The sequence below is a fragment of the Panthera leo genome, chromosome C1 (genome assembly GCF_018350215.1).
Source record: "Panthera leo isolate Ple1 chromosome C1, P.leo_Ple1_pat1.1, whole genome shotgun sequence".
Classification (NCBI taxonomy): domain Eukaryota; kingdom Metazoa; phylum Chordata; class Mammalia; order Carnivora; family Felidae; genus Panthera; species Panthera leo.
In genome coordinates, this window is record NC_056686.1 from 101,363,977 (window position 1) to 101,389,032 (window position 25,056).

General features: G+C 42.1%; 1 protein-coding gene and 1 long non-coding RNA gene across 5 annotated transcripts in view; one reads left to right on the forward strand and one right to left on the reverse strand.

The window, feature by feature from the left end:
- Positions 1–1,713: 1,713 nt before the first annotated feature.
- Positions 1,714–25,056, reverse strand: part of WARS2 (tryptophanyl tRNA synthetase 2, mitochondrial) — a 95,910-nt gene continuing 72,567 nt past the window's right edge. For 2 of the 3 annotated variants that reach the window (XM_042953625.1, XM_042953626.1), the window contains exons 3-6: positions 21,529–21,609; positions 17,404–17,489; positions 5,143–5,261; positions 1,714–2,236 (exon numbers count right to left, since the gene is read on the reverse strand). In XM_042953625.1, the coding sequence (XP_042809559.1) occupies positions 1,788–2,236; positions 5,143–5,261; positions 17,404–17,489; positions 21,529–21,609 (735 nt within the window). In that variant the 3' untranslated portion in view covers positions 1,714–1,787. The remainder of the gene's footprint in view (positions 2,237–5,142; positions 5,262–17,403; positions 17,490–21,528; positions 21,610–25,056) is intronic. The other variant, XM_042953627.1, reaches the window with a different exon arrangement.
- LOC122228548 lies at positions 10,962–20,630 on the forward strand. Of its 2 annotated transcripts, none has more exons than XR_006206658.1 (4): positions 10,962–11,088; positions 17,412–17,576; positions 18,549–18,763; positions 20,320–20,630. It is a non-coding gene; the product is annotated as an uncharacterized LOC122228548 (long non-coding RNA). The 2 variants fall into 2 exon arrangements; XR_006206657.1 differs by having other exon boundaries at positions 18,549–18,695.

A 25,056-nucleotide genomic window follows, 5' to 3' on the forward strand; every position in this document is an offset into this window, starting at 1 on the left:
CCCCTCACTCTATCTCTCTCTGAAAATAAATAAATAAAACTTAAAAAAAAATATGAGCACAGATTCTTTGCCTAACATACTAGTCTCTTATGTATAAAAGTGACCATGGTACCCACTGGCAAAAAACTTACATGTAATTTTTCTTACAAAATCAATCTTTTTAACAGGTCCTGGTGTGGTAAGTCAGGATTGGCATTTCCATATTCAGAAAGTGCAGATAAGCTAGGTTTTAGGGTGACTGGTTATGACTCAGAGAGGCTGAGGTAGAGGTGAGGTGAGAAGCTTCTGGTAATTGGGAAAATCTGATCTGGCAGGCCTCACTATTCTTGTAGTCTGGCAAAATATACTTTGAGGTGTCTCTGCATAAAACATAGGAGACAGGGCTCAGGACTTGCCTTGGGGATTTTGAGCAAATTTAAAGCAGGCGGCCATTGGTTGGGTTACCGATATAAACAGGCTCCATAGCTCAGGTCCTACATTTCGAGTAATCACCTTCAAAATAAGAATGTTTGGAGTCTCATATGCATGGCCTCTGTTGGTTCTGTGCTGATGAGAAAAGTACTACTCTTTAAGGAGTGAAGGCTTTTATCTTGCACTTGCTTCTTACTGAGTGATCTTGCACAAGCTAACCCTCACTGTCCTTGGGTGTAAAATGGCACTCCCCCTCATATACTTCCCAGAGGGGTGGTGATACTGAACTAGAGGTGAAGGCAAGGAAGCATGTAGTACAAACAGAATCCAGGAACTTGCGTTCTTGCACTAGAAATAAATCAAGTTGAAATGCAACCTTCTCAGAAGATTGTATCATGCGTTTCTGAATTAAAACAAAACAAAACAAAACAAAACAAAACAAAACAAAACAAAACAAAAATACTTGTTAGGACAGTCAACGCGGTCTCATAGGGAGCAATTTAAGCAGCTTAAATACATTTAGGCAGGCACTATCTTAGTGACAAATGAATCATAATATATATCAACTGAGTTTTTATAAGATCTCAATACAAATTGGCCCAAATGGGATCCTAAGGATTCTAGACTCTATATACTACTTTTTAAAAGGTTTGGGACAGAGAGACACCTGGCTGGCTTAGTTCGGGAAGTGTGTGACTCTTGATCTCCAGGTGATGAGTTTGAGCCCCATGTTGGGCGCCGGGCATAGAGATTACTTAAACAATAACAACAATAACAACAATAACAACAATAACAACATTTCAAAGTGTTGGGACACATAAAGTGGAGCAAGCCTAGTAATACGTACTCTGGAGACTCAAATGATACCCCCATTTGCCAAATCGCTGCTCAGCTCAATCACATTTGTGTACCTACATTCAGGGTAAGGAGTATGCCTCAAATAATTGAGGGTTCAGATACTTATGCCTGCCTGCCTTCCTTCCTCCCTCCCTCCCTCCTTCCTTCTGACCCTTCCTCCTTCCTTCCCTCCCTTCCTCCTTCCTTCTCTCCCTTCCTCCTTCCTTCCCTCCCTCCTCCCTCCCTTCTTCCCTCCTTTCTCCCTTCCTCCCTCCTTCCCACCTTCCTCCCTCCTTCCCACCTTCCTCCTTCCCTCCTTCTTCCCCCACTCCCTCCTTCCTTTAGCTACAGCATTTTGCTGATGATTTAGAATACTGCTCTATTTGAAGGCTACAAATCATTATTTATCAAATGAAGCAAATAATCATGGGTACCAAATTAAACATCCCCAAGCCACAATTTTTCGTTTGTGAGGAAAGCTGCCTTTATTGGAGTGCACAGACCACAAGGCATAAACGCCTTTCTGGGATTGAAGCTTCCTACAGAAACCCGACCAATTTCTTCACATCCTGGCACACGGGGTGTGCCAATTCTTTGGCTTTTGCTGACCCGACCTGTAAAACCTTCTCTAAGTGGCCCCTGTCCATCTTCAGTTTTTCAATTTCCCTCTTAATTGGCGCAAATTTCTCAATCACAGCGTCGGCCACCAGCAGCTTGTAGCGGGCCGTGTCCATGCCGGCGCCGCGGCGGAGCGCTTCCTCCACGGGGAGGCGGGTCACGGCCGCGTGGATGGCCACCAGGTTGGAGACCCCCGGCCGGCGGGCCGGCTCGTAGGTCACCTCCGACGTGAAGTCCGTCACAGCCTTGCGGAATTTCCGCACAATCTCCTCCGCGCTGTCCGTTATTCTGACGGTGGCCAGTTTATCAGGGTCCGATTTGGACATTTTGGCCGAAGGATCACGGAGGGATTTGACCTTCTTCATCGATGCTGGGGGAAAACGCCAACGCACACACACCGAAACCAAAACCAGAAGACAACACCAAAATCAGAAAACATCACCAGGAATGTCAGTGTCTAGATCTTAAAACGTGCAGAGAATACCAAATGACGTTATTGTTATTATTATTATTGAGTATGGTTGACACACAGTCGTACACCAACTCTGTTGTACAACGTAGTGATTTGACAAATCCAGACATCATGCCATGTTCACCGCAAGTATAACTACCACCTGTCCCCTCCAATGCTATTACCCTATCTACCCCATCTAACCCTCCAATGCTATTACCCCATTCCTTACGCTGTGCCTTTTGTTCCCCTGACTCCTTCATTCCATAACTACAAGCCTGTACCTCCCTCTCCCCTTCACCCCTTTGGCCCAAACCCCCTTCCCCTCAGGGAATCATCAGTTTGTTCTCTGTACTCATAGGCCTGATTCTGCTTTTTGCTGACTCTTTTAAGATTCCGCTTATGAGTGCAATCATGTGGTAGTTGTCTTTCTCAGTCTGACTTACTTCACTTAGCATAATACTCTCTAGGTCCACCCAGCCTGTCTCAAATGGCATGATCTCATCCTTCTTTATAGTCGAACAGTACTCCATTGCGTATATATACACCACATCCCCCTTTTCCATCACCTGTTGACAGACACTTGGGTTGTTGCTTCCATATCTTGGCTATAAATAAAATAATGCTGCGATAAACACAGGGGTGCATATATCTTTTTGAATCAGTGTTTTCCTTTTCTTTGGGTAAATACCCAACAGTAAAATTATCAGATCATACGGTAGTTCTATTTTTAATTTTTTGAGGAACCTCCACACTGTTTTCCACAGTGCCCGCACCAGTTTGCGTCCCACCAATCGTGCATGAGGGTTCCTTTTTCTCCACATCCTCACCAACACTTGTTATTTCTTGCCAAATGACTTTATTATTTTTAAAAAAAATTTTTTTTCAACGTTTATTTATTTTTGAGACAGAGAGAGACAGAGCATGAATGGGGGAGGGTCAGAGAGAGGGAGACACAGAATCCGAAACAGGCTCCAGGCTCTGAGCTGTAAGCACAGAGCCCGACGCGGGGCTCAAACTCACAGACCGTGAGATCATGACCTGAGCCGAAGTCGGCGGCTCAACCGACTGAGCCACCCAGGCGCCCCGGCTTTATTATTTTTATCTGATTATATAAATACCAAATACTCATAGTGAAAAATTCAAGCCATTTATATAAGCATGAAAATAAAGATCACCTGTAATATGTAATAATACTGTTAACATTTTGTTGATCATATTTTCATGCATCTCTTAATGCATATATACTCATAAACTGTATAATCGTACACAAATGAAAATATATCCATCATACGTAGCTGTGCCTACCTTTTTAAAAAGTCTGATCTATTTCTTTCCTTCTCTCTTTCTCTATTAGCTAATCACTCTCTGTCCTTTACAACCACTGCCCTTCCTGCCCCCAACAAATTTTAACAATCTGTGGCAATGCTTTCATTTCTTTATCCACAGTTATATAAGTATATACCAACGCGTGTGCGTGCACGCGCGCGCGCACACACACACACACACACAAAGTGAGTCACTTACTGCTCTGATAGAATCAAGATGTTAAGCTGTGCTTTATAAACCAGTGTTTTTAATAATTGCCTATTTTATGGCTATTACAGAAACATATCAAGTTGAAATAGGTAAAACAATAATAGGCAAAAGCATTAAAATATTACTTATTGCTAAAAGAAGGTTTCAATGCATGGAAGGCCCGGTTTTTATTTGTGCAAACCGTTGCAATAGCTTAGAAATTTATACCTGCCTTTTGCTTCTGATCAGATACTGGGCCCACGTAAATGCAGTCAGTTTAATAAATGCTCAGTTTAATTAGGCTCAGTGATCTCTGCCCTTGCCACAAATCTGCATCGCTACTGAAATATTGATAGAGATTCACAGCTTCTTTCCTCGAGAAGATTCCAGACCAGTACTACCTCACAAGCTGCAGGTGCCATGTCAGATCCACTGGGTGGATGGTGCATTCTGTCGATGTCGTGCATTTAGGAAGGGAGAGCGTGAGAACGATCAGTGCCCTCTTGTTTTATCTAGCTGATGACTCAGCAGTTCTCAGTCTTCTGACTGTTCTCTTGTGAGCAGGGAAGGCAAGGTCGACTGGCTTTGAAATCAGAAGAGTTTTCAGAACCTGGGGCCTGCTCCAGATTCTGTGTCTCCCTCTCTCTCTGCCCCTCCCCCGCTTGCACTCTGTCTCTCTCAAAAATAAATGCACATTAAAAAAAAAAAAAGAAATCAGAAGAGCTTTGCCACCAACTTGATATATGTCTTGGATGCAAAATTAGCTTTGCCAACCATTAGTATCCCCATCCATAAACCAGGGAAGTATGTGTGTGTGTATATATATGTAATTCATTATAAAGTATTAAATATATAAAATATTAATATACGATATATTAATACAATATTAACACATTGATTTATTAATATGTTTTCAATATACATACAATATAATTTACCAAATATATATAATTGGTAAATTATATAATCCTTTTTAATAAAAATGATTATTTTCCATTTTAAGTCTTTCCATACTCTCAAAATATTATATAATTTACCAAATATATATATATTATATAATTTAATGAATTTGATTATTTTTCATTTTTAGCCTTTCCCATACTTTTCAAACTTTTTAAGTTATTTTATCCAATAATCTAACAAGGTCTACCACAGTACAGAGAAAGATGGGGATTCTAGTTACAAACCCTGAAGCCTGTCCACAAGAAAGCCGAGTTTAGCCCCGGAGAAATCCCAAGCCTTGGTCCATTATCCAGTCCTGTCTTGGAAACATGGCCTGATTTAACAGTCATATGTGTGTTACTTACTTAGGATAGATTTGGGCACCGGGAAGAACTCCCCATACTTCTTGTTAAACCCTTGTGCTAGATCCTGAACTAGCTCCATGTGCTGGACTTGATCCTCCCCGACAGGAACGTGTGTGGACCTTTAATAAAAGACAGACAGAAACACTCAGCAAGGCTCCTGCTTATACTGAGATGATATTGCAAGCAGCTGCCTTTCCTGTGCCTATTTCACTGTTGGTGTTCAACAAATGTTCACCAACTACAGAGGGAATATTGAGGCCCAAGTCTTTATCTATGTATCAGACAAATGCCAAAGAGACATTTGTCAACTCTAGTTCTGTTTCTTCCATAGCAGAAGAATACAGCCATCAACACCAGTGTGACAGGATCTTGCTGGGAGGGAGGAATGGTATCTTAAATAGCATATGCTCTAAGCATAATTGTATTTTAAAACCACTCCTGTTCCCTCGCCCAGTCAGCACATATTACCCTAGCCCTGGCCAGATGCTTTTTACTCCAGAGCTTGCGCTCACACTTGAAAGCCGCTCCAATCCACTCTTCAAATCAAAGATGGCAGAAAGCTCTTCCGGCAAGGGTTTTTCCTCCCTGTCATACAGGGAGTAACTCAAGATCTTTTTGGAATATGCTCCTTCGTTTTTCAGTGAATTGCAATCACAGCACAATTAATATGCTGCAGGGAACTTGAAATAAATGAACAAATCTATCATTACAATGCAGACAGATCTTGAAAACAATGTTGAATGAAGAAACCAAGTCGCAGAAGACACGTAGAGTACACGGACGTGCAGATCTTAAAGTACTGTCTATTGTTTACAGCTGCATATGTAAGTAGGATGACACATGGAAGCGGCCCCCACCCCTGCACAAAGCCATGACTGTAGCTGCCCCCAGAGGAGGAGGGAAGGGCAGTGGGTCTGGGGAAAAGAAAAAAGGAGACCTGAATTGTATCCCGCAATATTTTATTTTATTTTATTAAAAAATAGAGACGTGAGACAAAAATGTCAGAATATAGGAGCTTCACTAATGGTTATTTTAATCCCATATATAAAATTTGCAGTGCTGGATCATGATGCAGCATGTCAAACAAGGGAACAATGAGCCATTACAGAGAAGTCTTGATGGGGAAAACTCTCTCCAGAAGCATTACTAGGGAAAGAGACAGGAGATTTTAAGTCTTTATTTATTTATCTATCTATCTATCTATCTATCTATCTATCTATCTATCTGTTTTTAAATGTTTACTTGTTTGAGAGAGAGACAGGAATTGAGCAGGGGAAGGGCAGAAAGAGAGGGAGACACAGAATCCGAAGCTGACTCCAGGCTCTGAGCTGCCTGCACAGAGCCCAACGCGCGGCTCGAGCCCACGAACCGTAAGATCGTGACCTGAGCCGAAGTGGGACGCTTAACCGACTGAGCCACCGAGGCACCCCATAGGAGATTTTAAGTCTTTAATGCTTGGCTGGGGAGTTTACGTTTGATAATATAGATAATAAAGTGCTGTTGTTTCTTGATCAAAACAGTTTCATGTTCCTCTTGTGAAAACAGCTGCCTGAAAGTGAATTTGGATATTTACACGATAATTGTACATTTTGAGTGGGAAAATAACAACTTTTTAAAACAGCCTCAGAAGAGGAAAACTATTCTACTTTGTTATAGAGAGGAAAATCTCCTATCCCTGTGGTTAAGCAGTGGTCCTTAAAAAACTGGCAGAGATCTTATGTTTCCCTTGTGAATTACTGTCCACAGGCTACTTACTGGTCTACTTCATAAAGCTGTCCAGAGCATGAGCAAACAAAGCGTACAGACTGGCTATTTTAATATGGTAAAACACTGGAGAACATTTTGAAAAAATCTGAAATATCCCTCATTTTGCAATCATTTTTATTTTTGCCAATTACTTTCTAGTCTTTGTTCTTGTCTCTATGGATGCATATTTTTACATAATTGCAGTATAATATGCATACCATCTTTCATGTTAACATAATGGGTATTTCCCATGTTTCTATGTGGTCTTCATTAATAAAATTTAAAAAAAAAATTTTTTTTTAACGTTTATTTATTTTTGAGACAGAGAGAGACAAAGCATGAACGGTGGAGGGTCAGAGAGAGGCAGAATCCGAAACAGGCTCCAGGCTCTGAGCTGTCAGCACAGAGCCTGACACAGGGCTCGAACTCACGGACCGCGAGATCATGACCTGAGCCGAAGTCGGCTGCTTAACCGACTGAGCCACCCAGGCACCCCTAATAAAATTTTTTAATAGCTGCATAAGAACATTCCTGTGCTGGGGCACCTGGGTGGCTCAGTCGGCTAAGCATCTGACTATGGCCTAGGTCATGATCTCACAGATTGTGAGTTCCAGCCCCATGTTGGGCTCTGTGCTGACAGCTCAGAGCCTGGAGCCTGCTTCGGATTGTGTCTCCCTCTCTGTTTGCCCCTCCCCTACTCGCAATCTTTCTCTCAACAATAAATAAACATTAAAAAAAAAAAAAAAAAGAACATTCCTGTGCTATAGTTACAGAACCGTAAAGAATTTACATGATTTTGTAGCAGATTCTTTTGAATATTCATATAGTGGGAAATTTTGATTCAAGTGAAAAAAATAATCTTTTACAATAACCCAAAAGTCCTGTGGAGGTAAATCTGGTGAATGCATGTTTAGTACTTTCTGGTCAATAACAAGGTATGATTGTCAGCTAATGAAACTAATATTTGTTTCTGTCATAAGATAACACAGAGTATATTTCCAAAATGAATGCTGATAAAATGTTTTGAAGTTTAGAGTAAGTATAGGTTTGAAAGCAACTCTGACACTTCTTTTGCATGGAAGTAATGTATTTTATTTATTTAAAAAAAATCTCTGAATATTAGTTGTTTTCATACAGCCCCTCAAATACCCATGCAGTTGCCCTGTGTGCATGTGTGCATGTTTGTGTGCATGTGTGTGTGTGGGGTGGGGTGGGGTGGGAATGCAATATGGCCCTCAGAGCTCAGGCTCTGAGCTTCAAATCCTGACTCTGCCACTCTCGTTTTGTGTGACTTTGGGTAAATCATAGAATTCCTATCATAGGCAACTTTCTCACTATAAATGGGAGTAACAATATTTACCCTATACTACTGTGGAGGTGAAATGAGACAACGTGTGCTTAGCGGAGTTGCCTGAAGTCTGGTAAGCCTTCAGACACCGGTAGCAATGTAGGGAATAATTCTAAAATGGTACTACACTGTATTTCAGAAGGATGCTCACGAACATTGCCTATGCAGCCAGAGGTTCGCCCATGACCTGACTCTCATTCCAACTTCTCTCTGGCTTGGCTCCAAAGAGGGGACGTTTGTGAGGGGAAAAAAGCCCAGGGTCATCTGTTTGGCAAAGCGGATAATCAAGACCTGATGAATATTTATTTATGTATGTATAAATTTTCACAGGGGAGGAAAAAAGAAATCAACAGAGAGCAATGTGTGGCTTATTTTCTCTCCCTTTTGTCCCTTAAGTGTTGATATTTCTAAAAACATCATCTTGGCTCACTGGTTCTCTCTCATCACTAGAGAGCTCATCAGCTTTCCCCTGGGGATCTACACGTCCCTTCTCCTCTGATGATTCTGGGGCTCTGCCTCTAGCTCTGCTGTGTCTCTGAAGGGTCAGGACTATATCTCTGCCTTCCTGCTAGATGTTGGCACTGACTATCCCACATTTACTCCCCAACTCAACATCGGAGAGCCAGCATTCCAGGTTGGCACTATATTCTGAGAACCTATGTCAATTTCGTATTAAAATACCCATAGAGGCAAAGAAACTATAAATAACTTAAAACTAGCAGCAAGAGTTACACCTGAAGACGGAATTTGAGAAGACTTTTCATGAACTGTGAGGATCAACAGAAGCACTGAAAGAGCGACTGGTGGAGCTGGTGGCCACGTAGGGTCAGAGCGAGAGCCCCCATTGCCGGAAACCCATCCCATGGGTTTCCAAACCCATGGGGGCAGACACCCTTCTGCTGTCGCCAGGGCGGCCCTTGTCTCATCAGCCTGACTCTTTAGACACTCAGTCACGACAAGAGGAAGTAACCAGACAAGCAGTGGAGGCGGCAGGAGCAGGTCAGGGTGCATTGTATCCTCGCAAGAATGGGACGAGAGCTCCGTGAGGGTAGGGCCTTGTTTGTCTTGGCCACTGCCGGACCCAGGACACAGAACACATCCCGGCCAGCGAAGGACAGCACTCAGGTTACAGGTGTTGAATGAAAAAGGAAAGCACAGAAGGTGAGACACTGAAGCAGAATGTGACATGGGAGCAGTGTTACCTGGTGAAGGCTCTTTTGCATGCAATGCCTCTGTTCAGAGAGTGAAAGAGCCAGACAGGTGGTAGGAGAAAGCTCTCTCTCCGGCCAGCGGTACCAACCTAGCTGACTGGCATGTGCAATTGGACACACTGTCCTGCCCTCCTGTTGAATTCTGGGCAGGGAATTCAACTAGCAGCCAGGGAGGCAGAAGGTGGACACAAGGGCCTTTCGTAGACTGGCAGACGTTATTTGAAAGGTTCCCTTGTTCCAATATGGATTTAAAACACCCGGCCCATAAAATTCAGACAGACAAGTAAAAGAGCCCAATATGGGACCGTGAAAAGTACTGTGGAACAAGGGAAGGGGGACTTTACCCTTTAGATCCTGAGGAAGATCAGACATTTGAAAGTGAGCTTTCACAAGAAACAGATAGTTTTGCATTTTAAAGAAAACTGCTTGGGATGCCTGGGTGGCATTGCTTGGTTAAGGGTTCAACTCTGTATTTCAGCTCAAGTCATGATCTCAAGGTTCGTGAGATTGAGCCCCACGTCGGGCTCCATGGTAACAGTGTGGAGCCTGCTTGGGATTTTCTATCTCCCTCTCTCTCTACCCCTCCACCACTTATGTGCTCGCTCACTCTCTCTCAAAAATAAATAAATAAACATAAAAAAAAAAGAAAACTGCTTGGTTCCCTCGATGGGATTCAAAAAGGCATCACTGCCACAAGATAAAAGCAGGACCAAAAAACGGAGAACATAGGTGGTGACAGAAAACCGATCAAATGAAAAGAAGTGAATTCATGAAATAAAGAAAACCAAACACAAAACAGAAGAGTCAGGAGCATTAAGGAGTGAAATCCCACAAACAGGTCGTATCAGTGACCTGGGTGAGCATGTGAGGCTCTTCCAGAATTTGGGAATGTTCCTCCCTTAGCTGCCTCAGCCTGGCTCCTTTATTTCAGGTCTCAGCCTACATATCACCTCCTCAGGGAAGCCTTCCCCAACCATACTCTCCAATGTTGATTTCTCCCTCTTGTTCTTTTCCACATATCCTATTTATTTTCTTTATAGTATTAATCCTAATCTAATTATGTTCTTTCATTTGTTTAATTGTATATTGTTTTCTCTCCAGCTGAGAAATAAGCTTTTAGAAAGCTTGTTTGTCTTCTTTTTGAATCTATTTCCAGTACCTACAGGAGTTGCCTGACATATTTGAGAAGCTCAACAAATATTTGTTGAGTAAGTAATGGCTTCTCGGCCTTTTGGTTAAGATCAAGTGACAATATTTATTGAATAAATGAATGATCTTAGGAGGGCACTGTGACCTATATAGATTTATACCAAGCGAAAAATCATAGTAAGATCGGTTCGTCATCAGTATAAGATAAGAGCACAGAGTCAGAAGTCAGACTATCTGAGTTCATATCCCAGCTCCACCAGCTACTAGGTGAGTTACCATAGCCAAGCTTCCTACTTTTCTGTAAATTGGGTGTCATAATGGTGCTTATTACCTCATAAGATTGTTTCAAGGATTAAAGGAGATAAGCAAGCATGATACTGGACAGTAGAGCTCAATAACATTAGCTGTTGATACAATAGATATTCATTAATATCTGACATGATGAAGTATGAAATGGTAAAAGACTGATACTATCAGGGACCTTGATGAGAGGTATGTTGTGACTTTCTTCAAACGAGGATCATTTTCCTTTTTTGCCAGGTGATTTATACCACAAACATAAATACCAGCATATAATCCCACAGACAGTCACAGACCTGGGCAGCGATCCTGATACATTTAGAAAACAAATTTGATGGTTCACATATCTGACTGGGCAATCCCCAGGTATAAATAGCATGTTATAGGAATTCTGAGAACCCCTTTAATTTAAGCAAAAACAGAGACAGAATAATGAACGGACAGGCAAAGCACAGGGACCGTGACAATGGATCAGGAAGTGGTTTCTCTTTGTCTAAGGTCAGTAAATGAATTTAGGAAGTTCTACAAAATGGTTGCTTGGCTTTGTCCATTGTTCTCTTCCACACAGAAAGTCACTGGCTTCCTAAGTGGTAAAACCAAAAATGTTCCTTTTTAGGTTTCCTTCCGTGCCCATAAGCCCGCATGCGTGCCTCTCGGAGGTAAACACACACAACACCCCCCTCCTACGTTTCCCTTCTTTGACTGGACTTTGGTACTTCTGTCTTGTGATTCTAGTCAGGCTGACACGCAGAGGTCACTTTGACTCCCCCAAACCAAATTAGCCAACAGGGCAGGTTAAAAAGCAATTACAGTAGCCCATAGGAAATCACAATGGACTGCAGCTAACATAGAAAAAGCAATTACCATAATCAATACACTTTAGGCACATCAAAATGAATATTTCCACATGTCAAAATGGTTCCAGATCCACAAAGCAACCAACCTAAACAGAAAACACATTTAGTTTTCATAATGACTCTGCATGCCTCTTTGCTTTCTGTGAGATCCGTGCCTCTTTTCTTACAATTCTGTGAGGTTGTGCTGTTTTGAAAAAAGGATTAAAAAGTTTTAATTTTTTTCACCTGGTCTTATTGCCCTGCTTGGCTTTTTCCTCTGATTTTAGTTTGTTTGTTTCTAGTCTTTTCTCCCTCTGCTCCTACTGCTCTCCTCACCTCCTATAATTTATCTTGGCCCTTACTTCTCATTCATTGGGTTCACACTTCACATTAATTCAGCCTGTCTTTGATTCTGCTCACTTATGGGCCTTATTCTCTTCATATTTTCAACCTCTGTCCTCATCATCAGATAATTTAGAGCTGTTCTTTTAAAATTTATGCCCTATATAATGATATCCATATTAATATGTCTTTTTTTCCCTTCTCTTCCTTCCTCCCTCCCTCCCTTCCTTCCGTCCTTCCTTCCTCTCTCTCTCTCTTTTTTTTTTTTTAACTTATCCTGATTGTGCTTCCTTAAATACAACAGAAAACAAAAGCCTTTCATAATTTTGATTGTTATAACTTCTGTCACATAATAATGTGTCTGATCTTCTTCTCTGGTGACTAACTCATGTTTTTTCCTTTTGTTCGGTTCCTAGTTGTATCCACATTTATTCGGGATCCACCCCACCCTCCAGCAAAATTAGTGTCCAGATGAATAATCATTGCCTACATATATCTGCTCACAGAACTTTGTCCTCCTCTCTTTTTTTCCTACTTTGGTTATGTTGGTGAGTTTTCAGTGCTGTTGCCTCTAACCAGCCTGGGTGGGGTGGAGTTTGGTGCTGTTTTTCCTTTCGCAAAGGATGAATTCACCATCACTGGCTGCTTGTTGGATATACTGTAATGATGTCTAATTCAGGGATTCTTTCCCGACTTCGGGACTATGATGTGCATGGCCTGGTGCTGGGTCTTGTGAGAGATACAATGAAGATTTTTACCTCTAGTGAAGTTGAGGAGAGAAAACACCATGTGAAGTTATAAATTCCTCTGGTTAGTCCACTTATAGTATTCCCAGTCTCCATGGATGGCGGCACCATCCATCCAGCCGCATGAGTCAGAAATGTGGGGTCACCGAGACCCCCTTCTCATACCCACCACTCCATCGGGAAGCTCTATCCCTCTTTCCTCCCCAAATCTCCTAAATTTGCCTACTCTCTTCATCTTCACCGACACCATCACGGTCCAGACAGACTAGTGAAAAAGCCCCGAACAGACTGTCCCAGCTGCTCTTGGCCCCTGCAACTCACTCTCTGTACTTCCATCAGTTGACTTTTAAAAGTATACATCGGATCATCTCACGCTGTCCTGAAAATCACAAAGAGCTTCCTATTGCTTTCAGGAGAGTGTCCTGGGTTATCTGTTGACATCTCAGCCCCACCCTCTCCCTTCTATGCAATTTCTCTATTTCCAGGGGCTAGCAGCCTGCAAGCCACATTTCCAGAGGCTTCTGGTTTACCGCAGGCACTTGCCGCAGAGCTGGAAAGTGAAAGACCAAGAGGAGACACTACTGGTTGGCAGTTGTGGGTGAGGATGTGGCCGGCAGCTTTCAGGATGTCATACAAATTGGGGGCAGACCGGCCTCATAGAGAAAGGATGTAGTTCAACAGCCAGAAGTCTCCAAAGCAGTTTCAGGAACTGATTATCTCCGCTGTCCTCAACGGCAGTGGTCGGATTCTGATTCTCAGACATTAGGGCTGACTACGCTCTTCTCTGGATTATTACCAAGGGTGATGTTTGTGACCAGTCATCGGACTCTGTATACTCTGTTCCTGGCGGGTCTTGGTTCTCTTGACTCACAGTTCCTGAGGCCTCTGTTTCCCCATTTTCCTATGTCGTGTCAGCTTTTGCTTTCGCTATCTTCTTAGCCTCTTCCTGTATTTCTGTTTGCATTCTTGAGAGAGAGAAACCGATTGGCCCAGGTAACCACTGTCATCTCTATCCGAGCAGACTTCGTGGCACCGCTCTAAAATGTCACTTCTTTATCTGTAAAACGGGGATAATATCACTTACCTACCTTACAGAGCTGTCCCAAACTCTGAATAGATGACAGGTGTGCTGTGGCTAGTACAGTGACTGCCCAATAATGCCCCCCTCATGTTGATTCCTACTTTCCCTCTGCCTCACGTCCATGCATGGTGCCTTTCTCTGGGTTAGCAGCAGTACAAGTACTTAACATGTATTTGCTGTATGTTCATTACAACTGTGTGTGTGTGTGTGTGTGTGTGTGTGTGTGGAGAGAGAAAGAGAGAAAGTAAGAAACATTTACTCAACAGATAGCTAGTTATTTGAAATTGGATATTCAGAAAAATAATGCAGATGCAAAATAATACTATGAGCAAATGCTACTTTTGGGTATTTTGTCTCTCTTCAAATATCCACTATTTTAATTTTTTTAATCTTTATTTTTGAGATGGAGAGAGAGAGAGAGAGAGACAGAATGCAAATAGGGGAGGAACAGAGAGAGAGAGAGAGAGAGAGAGAGAGAGACACTGAATCCGAAGCAGGTTCCAGGCTCCGAGCTGTCAGCACAGAGCCCGATGCGGGGCTCGAACTCATGAACCAAACCACGAGTTCATGACCTGAGCCGAAGTCGGACGCTCAACCAACTGAGCCACCCAGGTGCCCCTGGATCAGAAGTCAAAAAAGGAATATTTATATATAGTATGATAACTTCTTTGCTTCCAGAGAGTGGGCTGGAGGGTAGCTGATGCTAGAAAGATATTATTTATCCTTGGAAGCATTAACTAACTATGAGAACCTACTATGTCAGGGCAAAGTGAGGCAGGAAGCTACTGAAAGTTCTTCAAGTATACCAGCCACATCTGAAATACTTATTGTTTTCCGTAAGCGAAGAAGATATCCATAAGCTTAGGCAGAATATGTGTCAGATTTGGGGACCTTGGGCTACTTTTGCCAATGTCAGCCTTTTAAAATGTTGCTTGTACTTTTAAAACGTGTGTAGTGAGCATATAGTAGGTGATGTCAACTCATACATAATTTGTTTAATAACCCCTGAGCTATGTCCCATTGGCCCACTTCATAGATGAAAGAAACTGCAGGATTTTATCATCCTGCCAATTGTCTTTTGGGCAACTGGTAAAAATAAATTTGTCATCACTTCAGTATACATGACCTTGTATTGTCCTAGTTACTTATGTGATGATCTTGCCCCCTAATATAACTGTTGACTCCTTAAGGAGGGTCAGCACAGGCCTTAGGAGGTCATAATCATGCTCTGATGCTTCCCTGTCCATTGACAGGCTGTGCAGCTTTGGATAAACTGCTCAACCTCACTGGGCTGTATCTGTAAAGCTAGGAAAATGAAAGAGAGCCCTGAAAGGTTCCCTCCCTCTCTGTGCTCCCTGGTATCACAAAGGAGGCAGTCACTTTTGTTCAAGTTTATTCTTTTTTCACAGCCCTGAGCTTAGAGGACTTTTACATTGTAGTTCTTGAACTGTTAAGGAAATCAACTGGCTTGATATCCTGGTGCTAAAAAATCTCAGCCTTTGCTTCTATACAGAAGACCCCCTGGGAAGTGAAATTTCACCTGAGTTTATAATCCTTAAAGACAATCATCACTAGTTATGACCAACTGACAGATCCCAGGCACAGCACTTCCTGGCCCATATTCCATGTTAATCCCTTAATAATCCTGTGCATGATAATCATGATTCCCATTTTACAGGTGAGAAAACATGCCACTTTGCTGGAAGATATGTTAGATCTTTATTAGACTTTCATTTTGCTACTCCTGGAGAAAAGTGTTCTGGATTTTCCAGGCTAAATCAAAAGTTTACTATAAGTAGTAAATGCTGTTGGGAATCCAGCATTCAAGTTAATACAACAAACAACACACAATCCTTATGTGTACGTTTTAAACAGAGTTCAAGATAGCCTGCGTGTAGTAAAGGACACTCCTTATTTGTAAAGCTAAGAGGCTGTTCTTCTGGCTGTTTCCATCTTAATTGCACAAGGGCTCTGGGGTCATAGTACAAGGTACATATCCAATCATCTCCATGCTGTTATCATAATTACATGCAAAGAATTCTAGTTTTCCTAGGGAAGGATCAAGGCCATGGAGGGGGAAAAGATTCATGGAGTTTCTCTTTTTCGTCAGAAGTGTTCATAGTAGCAAGGCTTGGCTATGCGCGTGCTGATTGGGAAGTTTTCTCTCTAGAAGGCCAAATGGAGGGCTGAGGGAGGCGACTTGGGGATGGCAGGGAAGAACTGGGAGAGGGATGAGGTCAGAAGCTCTGGCCAGCAGTAAGAGAGGGCAGGTCTTGGCGGCCTCTGGTTGTAGGGTTTGAGGCCATAAAGGATAGCACTGGCTGACTGCATGGACTGTGGGTCCAGGACAAGCAGAGCAACTCAACATCATGCTGAAAAACTTGCACAGGTGGCCATTCAAACTTAAATTAATTACACTGAAACACAATTTAAAATTCAGTTCCTCTGTCAACAGTCCATGCAGCTAGCCGCTAAGGTCTTGGAAAGCATGGGTTGACTGCCATAATTGCAGACAAGTTGTATTAAACTGCCTTGCTTGAGAGTCTAGATTGTAGAAGTCAACACTTAAAACCCCTGAAGTTTAATTATTACCAGGGAAGTAGACATTACAGAGTGGTTAAGAGCACAAAAACTCGGGGTGCCTGGGTGGCTCAGGGGGTTAGGCATTCGACTTCGGCTCAGGTCATGATCTTGCAGTTCGTGAGTTCGAACCCCGCTTTGACCTCCATGCTGAGAGCCCAGAGCCTGGAGCCTGCTTTGGATTCTGTGTCTCCCTCTCTTTCTGCCCCTCCTCCATTCACAATCTGTCTCTCCTTCTATCTCTCAAAATACAAAGAAACATCGGGGCGCCTGGGTGGCTCAGTCGGTTGAGTGTCCAACTTCAGCTCAGGTCATGATCTCACGGTTCAAGAGTTTGAGCCCCGTGTCTGTGCTGACAGCTCAGAGCCTGGAGCTTGCTTAGGACTCTGTGTCTCCCTCTTTCTGCCCCTCCCCTGCTTGCACTCTGTCTCTCAACAATAAATAAATGTTAAAAAAAATTTTTTTTTTTTTAAATATAAAGGAACATTAAAAAAATTAAAAAAAAAAAGAGCACAGAAACTCTGCACTCAAACTTTCTACACTCAAGTCCTGGATCCAAGCTTTGCTAGCTACATGATTTTGGGCAAATCACTAACTTAATTTCCTCATCTGTGAAATGGGGATGATAGTCGTGCTATCTTTACAAGGTTTGGTGAAGATTCAGTGGGCTAATGCACATAAAGCACTTATGACAGTTTTGAACACGTAGCCAGTGCTATTTAGGTGTTAGCCCTTAACGTTACTCGTTCCACATGGAAACATACTTCTATCATTTTGTACCTCCTACTGGGGAATAGATGCGAACTGATTCACACAATCCTTTCTATGTCCCCTTGCCCCACGAACCAAATCTTTTCGGGATCGGTTCACTCTCCTGTCAGCATGAGTACGTGTGAGACCAGAGGTAAGCTCTGCTCCTTACTTGTACAGCAGAATGTCAGCGGCCTGGAGCACTGGGTACGTGAGCAGGCCTGCGGTTCCGCCATGCTTCTGGGTGGCAGTCTTTGCCTGTGCGGTGAAGAGAGAGGAGAGAATGAAATCCGACATGCACCTAATTATACTGCTAAATAAAGAAATCTTTAAAGCACGCAAAAGGTAATCTGAAGCTACCAGGACTAGCATTATATCTCAGTTCCTTTTAGCAACACTAGCCATGGGGCTGGCTTGTCTTCATGCTGCAGGCTCACGCAGGAATAAGGGACATCTACTTCACCACTGCCCCTCTAACGGGTCCTGCACGGCCACTATTTCTTATCCATTTAATTAAGACAAGCATATAAGAGTTTCTGGTTTTTGGGGAGCCCTGGGGGCTCTGTCAGTTAAGTGTCTGGCTTCGGCTCAGGTCATGATCTCATGGTTCTGGGTTCGAGACCCGCATCAGGCTCGCTGCTGTCAACACAGAGCCCACTTTGGATCCTCCGTCCCCCTCTTTCTCTGCCCCACCCCCCTGCTTGCACTCTCTGTCTCTCAAAAGTAAATTAAAACATTAACAAATACATAAATAAAATGAAAAACAAGGGGGGTTTCTAAATTCTAAAGTTTCCAAATCAGATGAACTCCGTATTTCACAAGTAAGGTCAGAAAATATAATGAAATTAGATTCCTGCAAATTAATTAATTTGATAAGTTAACATCAAACACCATATCGTGTCTGCGGAAACCTCCCAGAAAGTCTCACCCTGTGCTGTTGACCAAAATGTAAGGTCCCCCTTAAAATCACATTTAAAAAACCAAGCCAAGGGGCGCCTGGGTGGCTCAGTCGGTTAAGCGTCCGACTTCAGCTCAGGTCATGATCTCACGGTCTGTGAGTTTGAGCCCCGCGTCGGGCTCTGTGCTGACAGCTCAGAGCCTGGAGCCTGCTTTGGGCTCTGTGTCTCCTTCTCTCTCTGCCTCTCTGCCTCTCTGCCTCTCATGCTCTCTGTCTCTCTCAAAAATAAATAAACATTAAAAAAAATTCTTTAAAAAACCAAACCAAATCAAACCAAAAACAAAAAGTTGTGGCATTTAAAAAACGAAACTAAGAGAAAATTTTAATCTAATCAATTGTGACTCTGTCTTGATCTGTAGGTACTGAAAACTAGAGGGCATAAAGTGATTCCAGTGTACAGGACAGACTGTATAGATGAAAAGTATTTCCTTAATGGGGAAGCTGATAGTAACACCAGAAGAGATACGAGAAGTATTTAATTAATGGATACCAACCACAAGCTACGAGTATGTACCCACCGAACATAAGCCCTAGTGATAGCATTTCTCTTGCCACAGCTAAGCATTGATAACAGGTAATTTGGGCAGAACATTTGGTAACAGTTCTCTGGGCAGAACTACTTAATAGGGAATATTGTGTACAGTTTACTGGTCATTGCATCTCTCTTGTAAAATGATACATGGTTATTTTGGTGTACAGATATTATTCATTTAGTTAATATGAATCACTTCCCTGAGGTCTGATTATTTCTGAATGAACTGAACAACTGAATATATACACTTGCATGATTCTGAGGACCAAGTTCATGGGCTCACCACTCGGGCTTCCCCAACCAACATGCAGATACACCCTTTGAGTCTGGGTTTGAAAAGCAACAGCTCCTCTTTAACCCTCTTAATGTCAATGTTCCAGAAGTCAGGTACAAAGTTAACTCTTTAGGTTACTTCAAGTAGTTTCTGGCTTATAGCATCTAATGCTATAAGGCATTCAAAGGAAACTTGAAAGTTTGAATGTATAATTCCTTCAGTACATCTCTTGATTACAATGTCCACTACAAAGCCCAGTTTGCAATGATCACTGGGTAAAGATAATGAAAACTCAATTTGGAAATGAGCAAACGGGAAAAGAACCCAGTTTTTAAAAACTGTTACTGCATTAGCTTCCTAGTCTTTCTATATTAGAATACTGGATCTCGAAATTACAAAGGAAGGGGGAGATGTGGAGAGCATTAATATTTATTGAGTGTCTATTATGTGCCTCAGATGCCTTACATCTCTGTTACCCCCTGTAGAATCTTCTAAATAACTCTGACCTCAAGCAACACTGAGAACTTTCAGTGTTCTTTCTACCTTTCTACCCTACTATCCCCCCTAATCAAAACCAAGCTAGGTGCTCGGAGATCCTTCTATAGTCCTGGAACTCTCCCCTCTGATCTCTGTTCACTGTTTCTGATAGCTTGTGTAATTGTCTCTGCCCAAATAGATGACAAGCCTCATGAGAGTGGCTCTGTCCCTCCCGTTGACTGCTGTAACCCCAGCGCCTAATGTGATATGAGACTTGATGGTATTTGTTAATGAAGGAATGACCAGAGAAGGCAGGAACACGCTCTAGGATAAGGCTGGCATTTGAAACCCATGTTTTTCCCCACAAATAAAATATCACGGACTGGAGGGAAGGCTTCTCCAGAATACAGGTTTCCCCTGCTACCTGAAAGTTCTCATTATGCCACTTTGCTTTCGCAAAAGACTTACAGTAGTGCCTGCTTTTGATAACTGGAAGAAATCGGAAGAGGATTTTCACCTTTATGAAGTAGCACTTGCTTCTTGGTTCTACTCCACTGTGGCTTATGAAAGAGGAATGTTCTAGTTTTGGGTAGTGGGGGAAACCGCCTTGTGCATTCACTAGTAATGTGTTATCAGGAGCTCCTCGGACACGATTTTAAAGTGGGAACATTTCCCATTAAGTTAGTATTCAGTTCTTATAAAACGGATTGCAGTATTCAACTTAGAGTATTATGATCAAATGGCAAAGTCTTGCCTAAAACCAGATATGGTAGAAAACATTAAAAAATTTTGTTTCTAATTCCTGGCAGGTAATGATTCTGCAGTATTAACTCTACCTCTTATTTAGGTGCAGCCACTTGAAAGCTCTGATTCTTGCTGAGACTCACGTGGAGGTTTCTGGACCAGCTTTTGAAGAAACCAATGGCCCTGAAAATATGCCGGAAAGAAGCTTGAAACTGAAATTCAAGGCTGACGTACATGGGGGCTACCTACCCTCAGGTTATCCAACTGCAAAAATAAATGGGAGTGAAGTACTATGAATTATCCACTTTATCTTTCTCAGTTGAGCTTTCTAGAAAAAGTACAGCCTTCATTTTTCTGTGGGTTTGAACTGTTGCCTGGACTCAACCTGTATAAATGTTAAATAAAATATGTTGTTTCTTCTCCCCACAATGGAAACCTTTGAGCCTGACTGCCAGTTAATTACAGTGGAGATGGGAGGCAACTTCAGAGCCCAGTAATCCAGAAATTGTGACTGTCTGTTAATTATAATGTTCTAAGTCATTACCAAATCTATCCAAAGATCGCTCTGATTCAACCTACACAGATAAAATCAAATAGTTAATAAGTTGGACATTTTTATCCTGTTTTTTTTTATTAAAAATTTTTTAAGTGTTTATTTATTTTTGAGAGAGAGAGACAGACAGACAGAGCACAAGCAGGGAGGGGGGCAGAGAGGGAGACACAGAATCCAACGCAGGCTCTAGGCTCTGAGCTGTCAGCACACAGCCCGATGCGGGGATTTGAACCTACCAACCGTGAGATCATGACCTGAGCCGCAGTCGGACGCTCAACCGACTGAGACACCCCGGCTCCCCTATCCTGTCTTTAAGTTGGAATTTTGCACCTTTTTTTTTTTTTTTTTTTTTTTTTTTTTAAATTTATTTTTGGGACAGAGAGAGACAGAGCATGAATGGGGGAGGGGCAGAGAGAGAGGGAGACACAGAATCGGAAACAGGCTCCAGGCTCCGAGCCATCAGCCCAGAGCCTGACGCGGGGCTCGAACTCACTGACCGCGAGATCGTGACCTGGCTGAAGTCGGACGCTTAACCGACTGCGCCACCCAGGCGCCCCTTTAAGTTGGAATTTTGAAGAACTCTCTTACTTCCCACTTAGGACCCTGAGGCAGAGAGGTTAAAATGCTGTTCTAGCCACTAGTGAGTAACAGACCAGGGAGGCCAGTAAACGCAGGATTCCCAGAGCCGAACACAAAAATAAACAGGAGAAAAAAATAGCTTTGAACTCCTTATTTATTAATCAGATCACCAGCATTTACCTTCCACTGGTGTAAATGCTGTAACCGGGGCAGTCTGACCAGGCAGGTAAGGATCCAACTCAACTGTGTGTGTTCAGACACCTAAAGAAATAAAACAGAACGTTAGCGAAGGTGGTCAACGTTTTCTTGCATATAAGGCAAAAGTAAACAGGTGTTACCTCAAGTGACAGAAAGTGCAAATCAAGGTAACTTAAAAAACAACAGGCAAAGGGGGCTGATTCATAATGCACAGCATTTGAGATGAAGAAGAAAATTTTAAAACTAACCAATACAGGGGCGCCTGGGTGGCGCAGTCGGTTAAGCGTCCGACTTCAGCCAGGTCACGATCTCGCGGTCTGTGAGTTCGAGCCCGGCATCAGGCTCTGGGCTGATGGCTCGGAGCCTGGAGCCTGTTTCCGATTCTGTGTCTCCCTCTCTCTCTGCCCCTCCCCTGTTCATGCTCTGTCTCTCTCTGTCCCAAAAACAAATAAAAAAATAACGTTGAAAAAAAAAATTAAAAAAAAAAAAAAAAAAAAACAACTAACCAATACAATTACTATTCTAGTGTTTAGATCTGCACGACATCCCTAGCAAGTGGCTGGCCAGACTCTGCTTCAACGTCGTCAGTGAAAGGGCTTCATTATGTCCCGACGCATCCTTTCCATCTTTAAAAAGCCAAGGAAATTGACACATACGCGCACACACACACACACACACACACACACACTCAAATCCTCTTTAAATAACTTATAAATATGTGAAAGCAACTATAATACCTTACATGTAAATAGTATTAGGAGAGGAAGGTTCTGGCCTCAAAATCAGTGATTGAATCTTTTAGATCTGGAGTAATTAGAAATTTGCTAATCACTTCATCATTCCAAAGGTGTTTTGTTTTGTTTTTTTAGTTTCCATTTTTCTCCTCCTTCCTCCTTCTTTTGTGCTCCATTCTCCCTCTCCTCCTCCTTCCATCTTCTTTTTAAAAAGAGCTGTAGTCAACAAGAGAATATAACCTTTTCTCAATTTGTTTTAACCAAATTTAATCAAGTAACCAAACCTGGCAACAGCTGGGATGATTCCTGGGTCCAGGCCAGGTTCCAATTGATGACTTAGAATTTAAGGGCTAAGTATCCCATTTCTGGACTCTGGGGATTCCGAGCCCTTCATCCACTGTGGCTTTTTTTGGTGTCCATATGATTTCCTTAAAAAGCAGAGACTGTTGCCAACTCTGAAAAGTGGCCCCAAATGTGTTCTTTGTGGGTTTTGCAAAGGGAACATGAAGCACTGGGGCCCAGTCAGCCCCGGCCCATTTTACTAGCAAGGAATCACCATCTGGTGTAAGATAGTTTCTCATTTTTTTCCTCGAGTCATGGAGAGGGAAGAGTTGTTTTTCACATGTTTGACAAGGAATTGCTTTTAAAGTTTTGCAAGTCACTGGGCTGAATCCGTCATCTTTCTTCCAAGAGGCATTTGGGTTTCATTGAGAACAGCACTGTCCATACAAATTGCTAACTGCTGCTGTAAACAAACAGCTAACGGACAAAAACAGTAACCCTGCATGGGAGCAGGAGGATTATAGTTGCTTCCAATCATCAAGCAAAACACATTCCCATTAGAACTAATAAAACAAGAGTTGTTTTCTTGGCATGAAGAAGTAGGAGAAAATTTTTTTTCTCCTTTACTGAATTAGGGAAAGGAATGAAAATACAGAAAAATAACCATGCATATGTAGAAAGAGACAAGACGACTGACTCCTTTCCTTCAACTTGGCCTTCAATGCTCAGTTTTGATGATATGCAAAAAGCTTCCACCGTGTTTTCATGAAATCAAGTATTTTCCTTGGAGTGGCTTTTTTATTTGAACATACGGAATGAAACCTACTTAATATTATACAGTGATCTTCCTGGTATTTCCATATAAGGGGCATAAGAATAATTAATCCAAATTATTCTTATACAGAAAAAGGTCGGTAAAGAGTCAAAGGCAACTTTCAGATCATTGTATCATTAATCATTTATCATTAATAATTATATAAGAAGGGGTAAAATACTTCAGGATTTGGCTCTCTTAATGTATCCATATTCACAACAACTGCTTGGAAAGGTTCAGATTTCTGTCTGGGGAGAAGTGGAAACAGTATCTAAATATAGTCATTCCCACTAAATGTTGTGAAACAAACAAAATAACAATCTGATCTGTTTTAGCTACAGAAAAATAAAAGCATGGGACACAGAAGGTGGCTTGTCAACCACCCACAAGCAAGTCAGCAGGGCCTGAAAATTCTGATCCGCGAGTTGTAACAAGTGAAGATACATACATCCTACAGCTGTAGCAGAAAAGCAGAGTCTGGCACCCTGTGCTCAGTAAATACTGGCTGAATGCATGAACAATACCAAAGGCTGCGGGAAGAAAGGTAAGGGCCCAGAAGAATCCATTCCATTTAGTAACAGACTTGGTGGTCCAGGCAAAGCAGTTTCAGCCGAGTGACTGGGATGGGAGCTAAATTAAGGAGGGGCGGGTTGAAGTGTGACAAGGTGGCAGGAAGGCAGATACACAACACGTGTAGCCGAATGGTGAAGAGCTCTACCTTTGCAACGAAGCTGCCCAGATCTGAATGCTAAGCTCTGCCACGTGTGAGCTGGGTGACCCTGTGTAAGTGACTTCATCACTCTATGCCTGTTCTGTCAATGTATAAAATGAGGTTAGCGACAGTATCCGCCTGACAGTGCTTAGAACAGTACCTAGCACACAGCAAGCACTCAATAAATGGTAGTTACTCTTATGGATAAGTTTCAGAAAGACTTTTAACTTTCTATTTTGAGATAATTGTAGATTCACATACAGCTGTAAAAAAATAATACAGTGCAACCCAATACACCTTCACCCAATTTCCCCCAATGGCAACATCTTGCATGACTAAACTACAATATCACAACCAGGAAATTGAATTGGATACAATCCATCTACCCTATTCAGATTTCACCAGTAGTATACTCACTCATTGTGTGGGTATATTTAGTTCCGTGCAATTTTATCACATATGTAAGATATTCCTTCTTTAAGGAAGGAGAGAGATGGGAATAATAACTAGTAGGGGTTAGAGAATACAAATTTTACTTTGTTTTTTAAGGTGGGATAGACCCACTTTCTATGAAATGTCTTCTGCTGAAGCAGGAAGAGGGGAAATAAATATAGATGAGGATCTATTTTATGGGATAGGAGTGGAGAGCAGAAAGTTAGAGAATTTCACATCTAATAGGCTCTGTTATCTCTGAAAATAGAAGACAGTCAAGTAGAAACAAATGGGATGAGAAAATATACTCAATGGAATTGCTGGGTTTGATTGGAAAGAACAAAAAATCCTAAGGCTTGATGTTTTGTGGATGCTTTTGTGAATGAAAGAGGACAATCATTCATAAAATACACTCTTGGGAAAGCACTGTTGTTCTTCAAGGTAGACTAAAATATTCTTCATAAATCGTAGGTGCTTTTAAAACTTTGCAGAAAAAATTAAATCAGTTGACTGCATTTGATTTCCTTTAGCCAGCA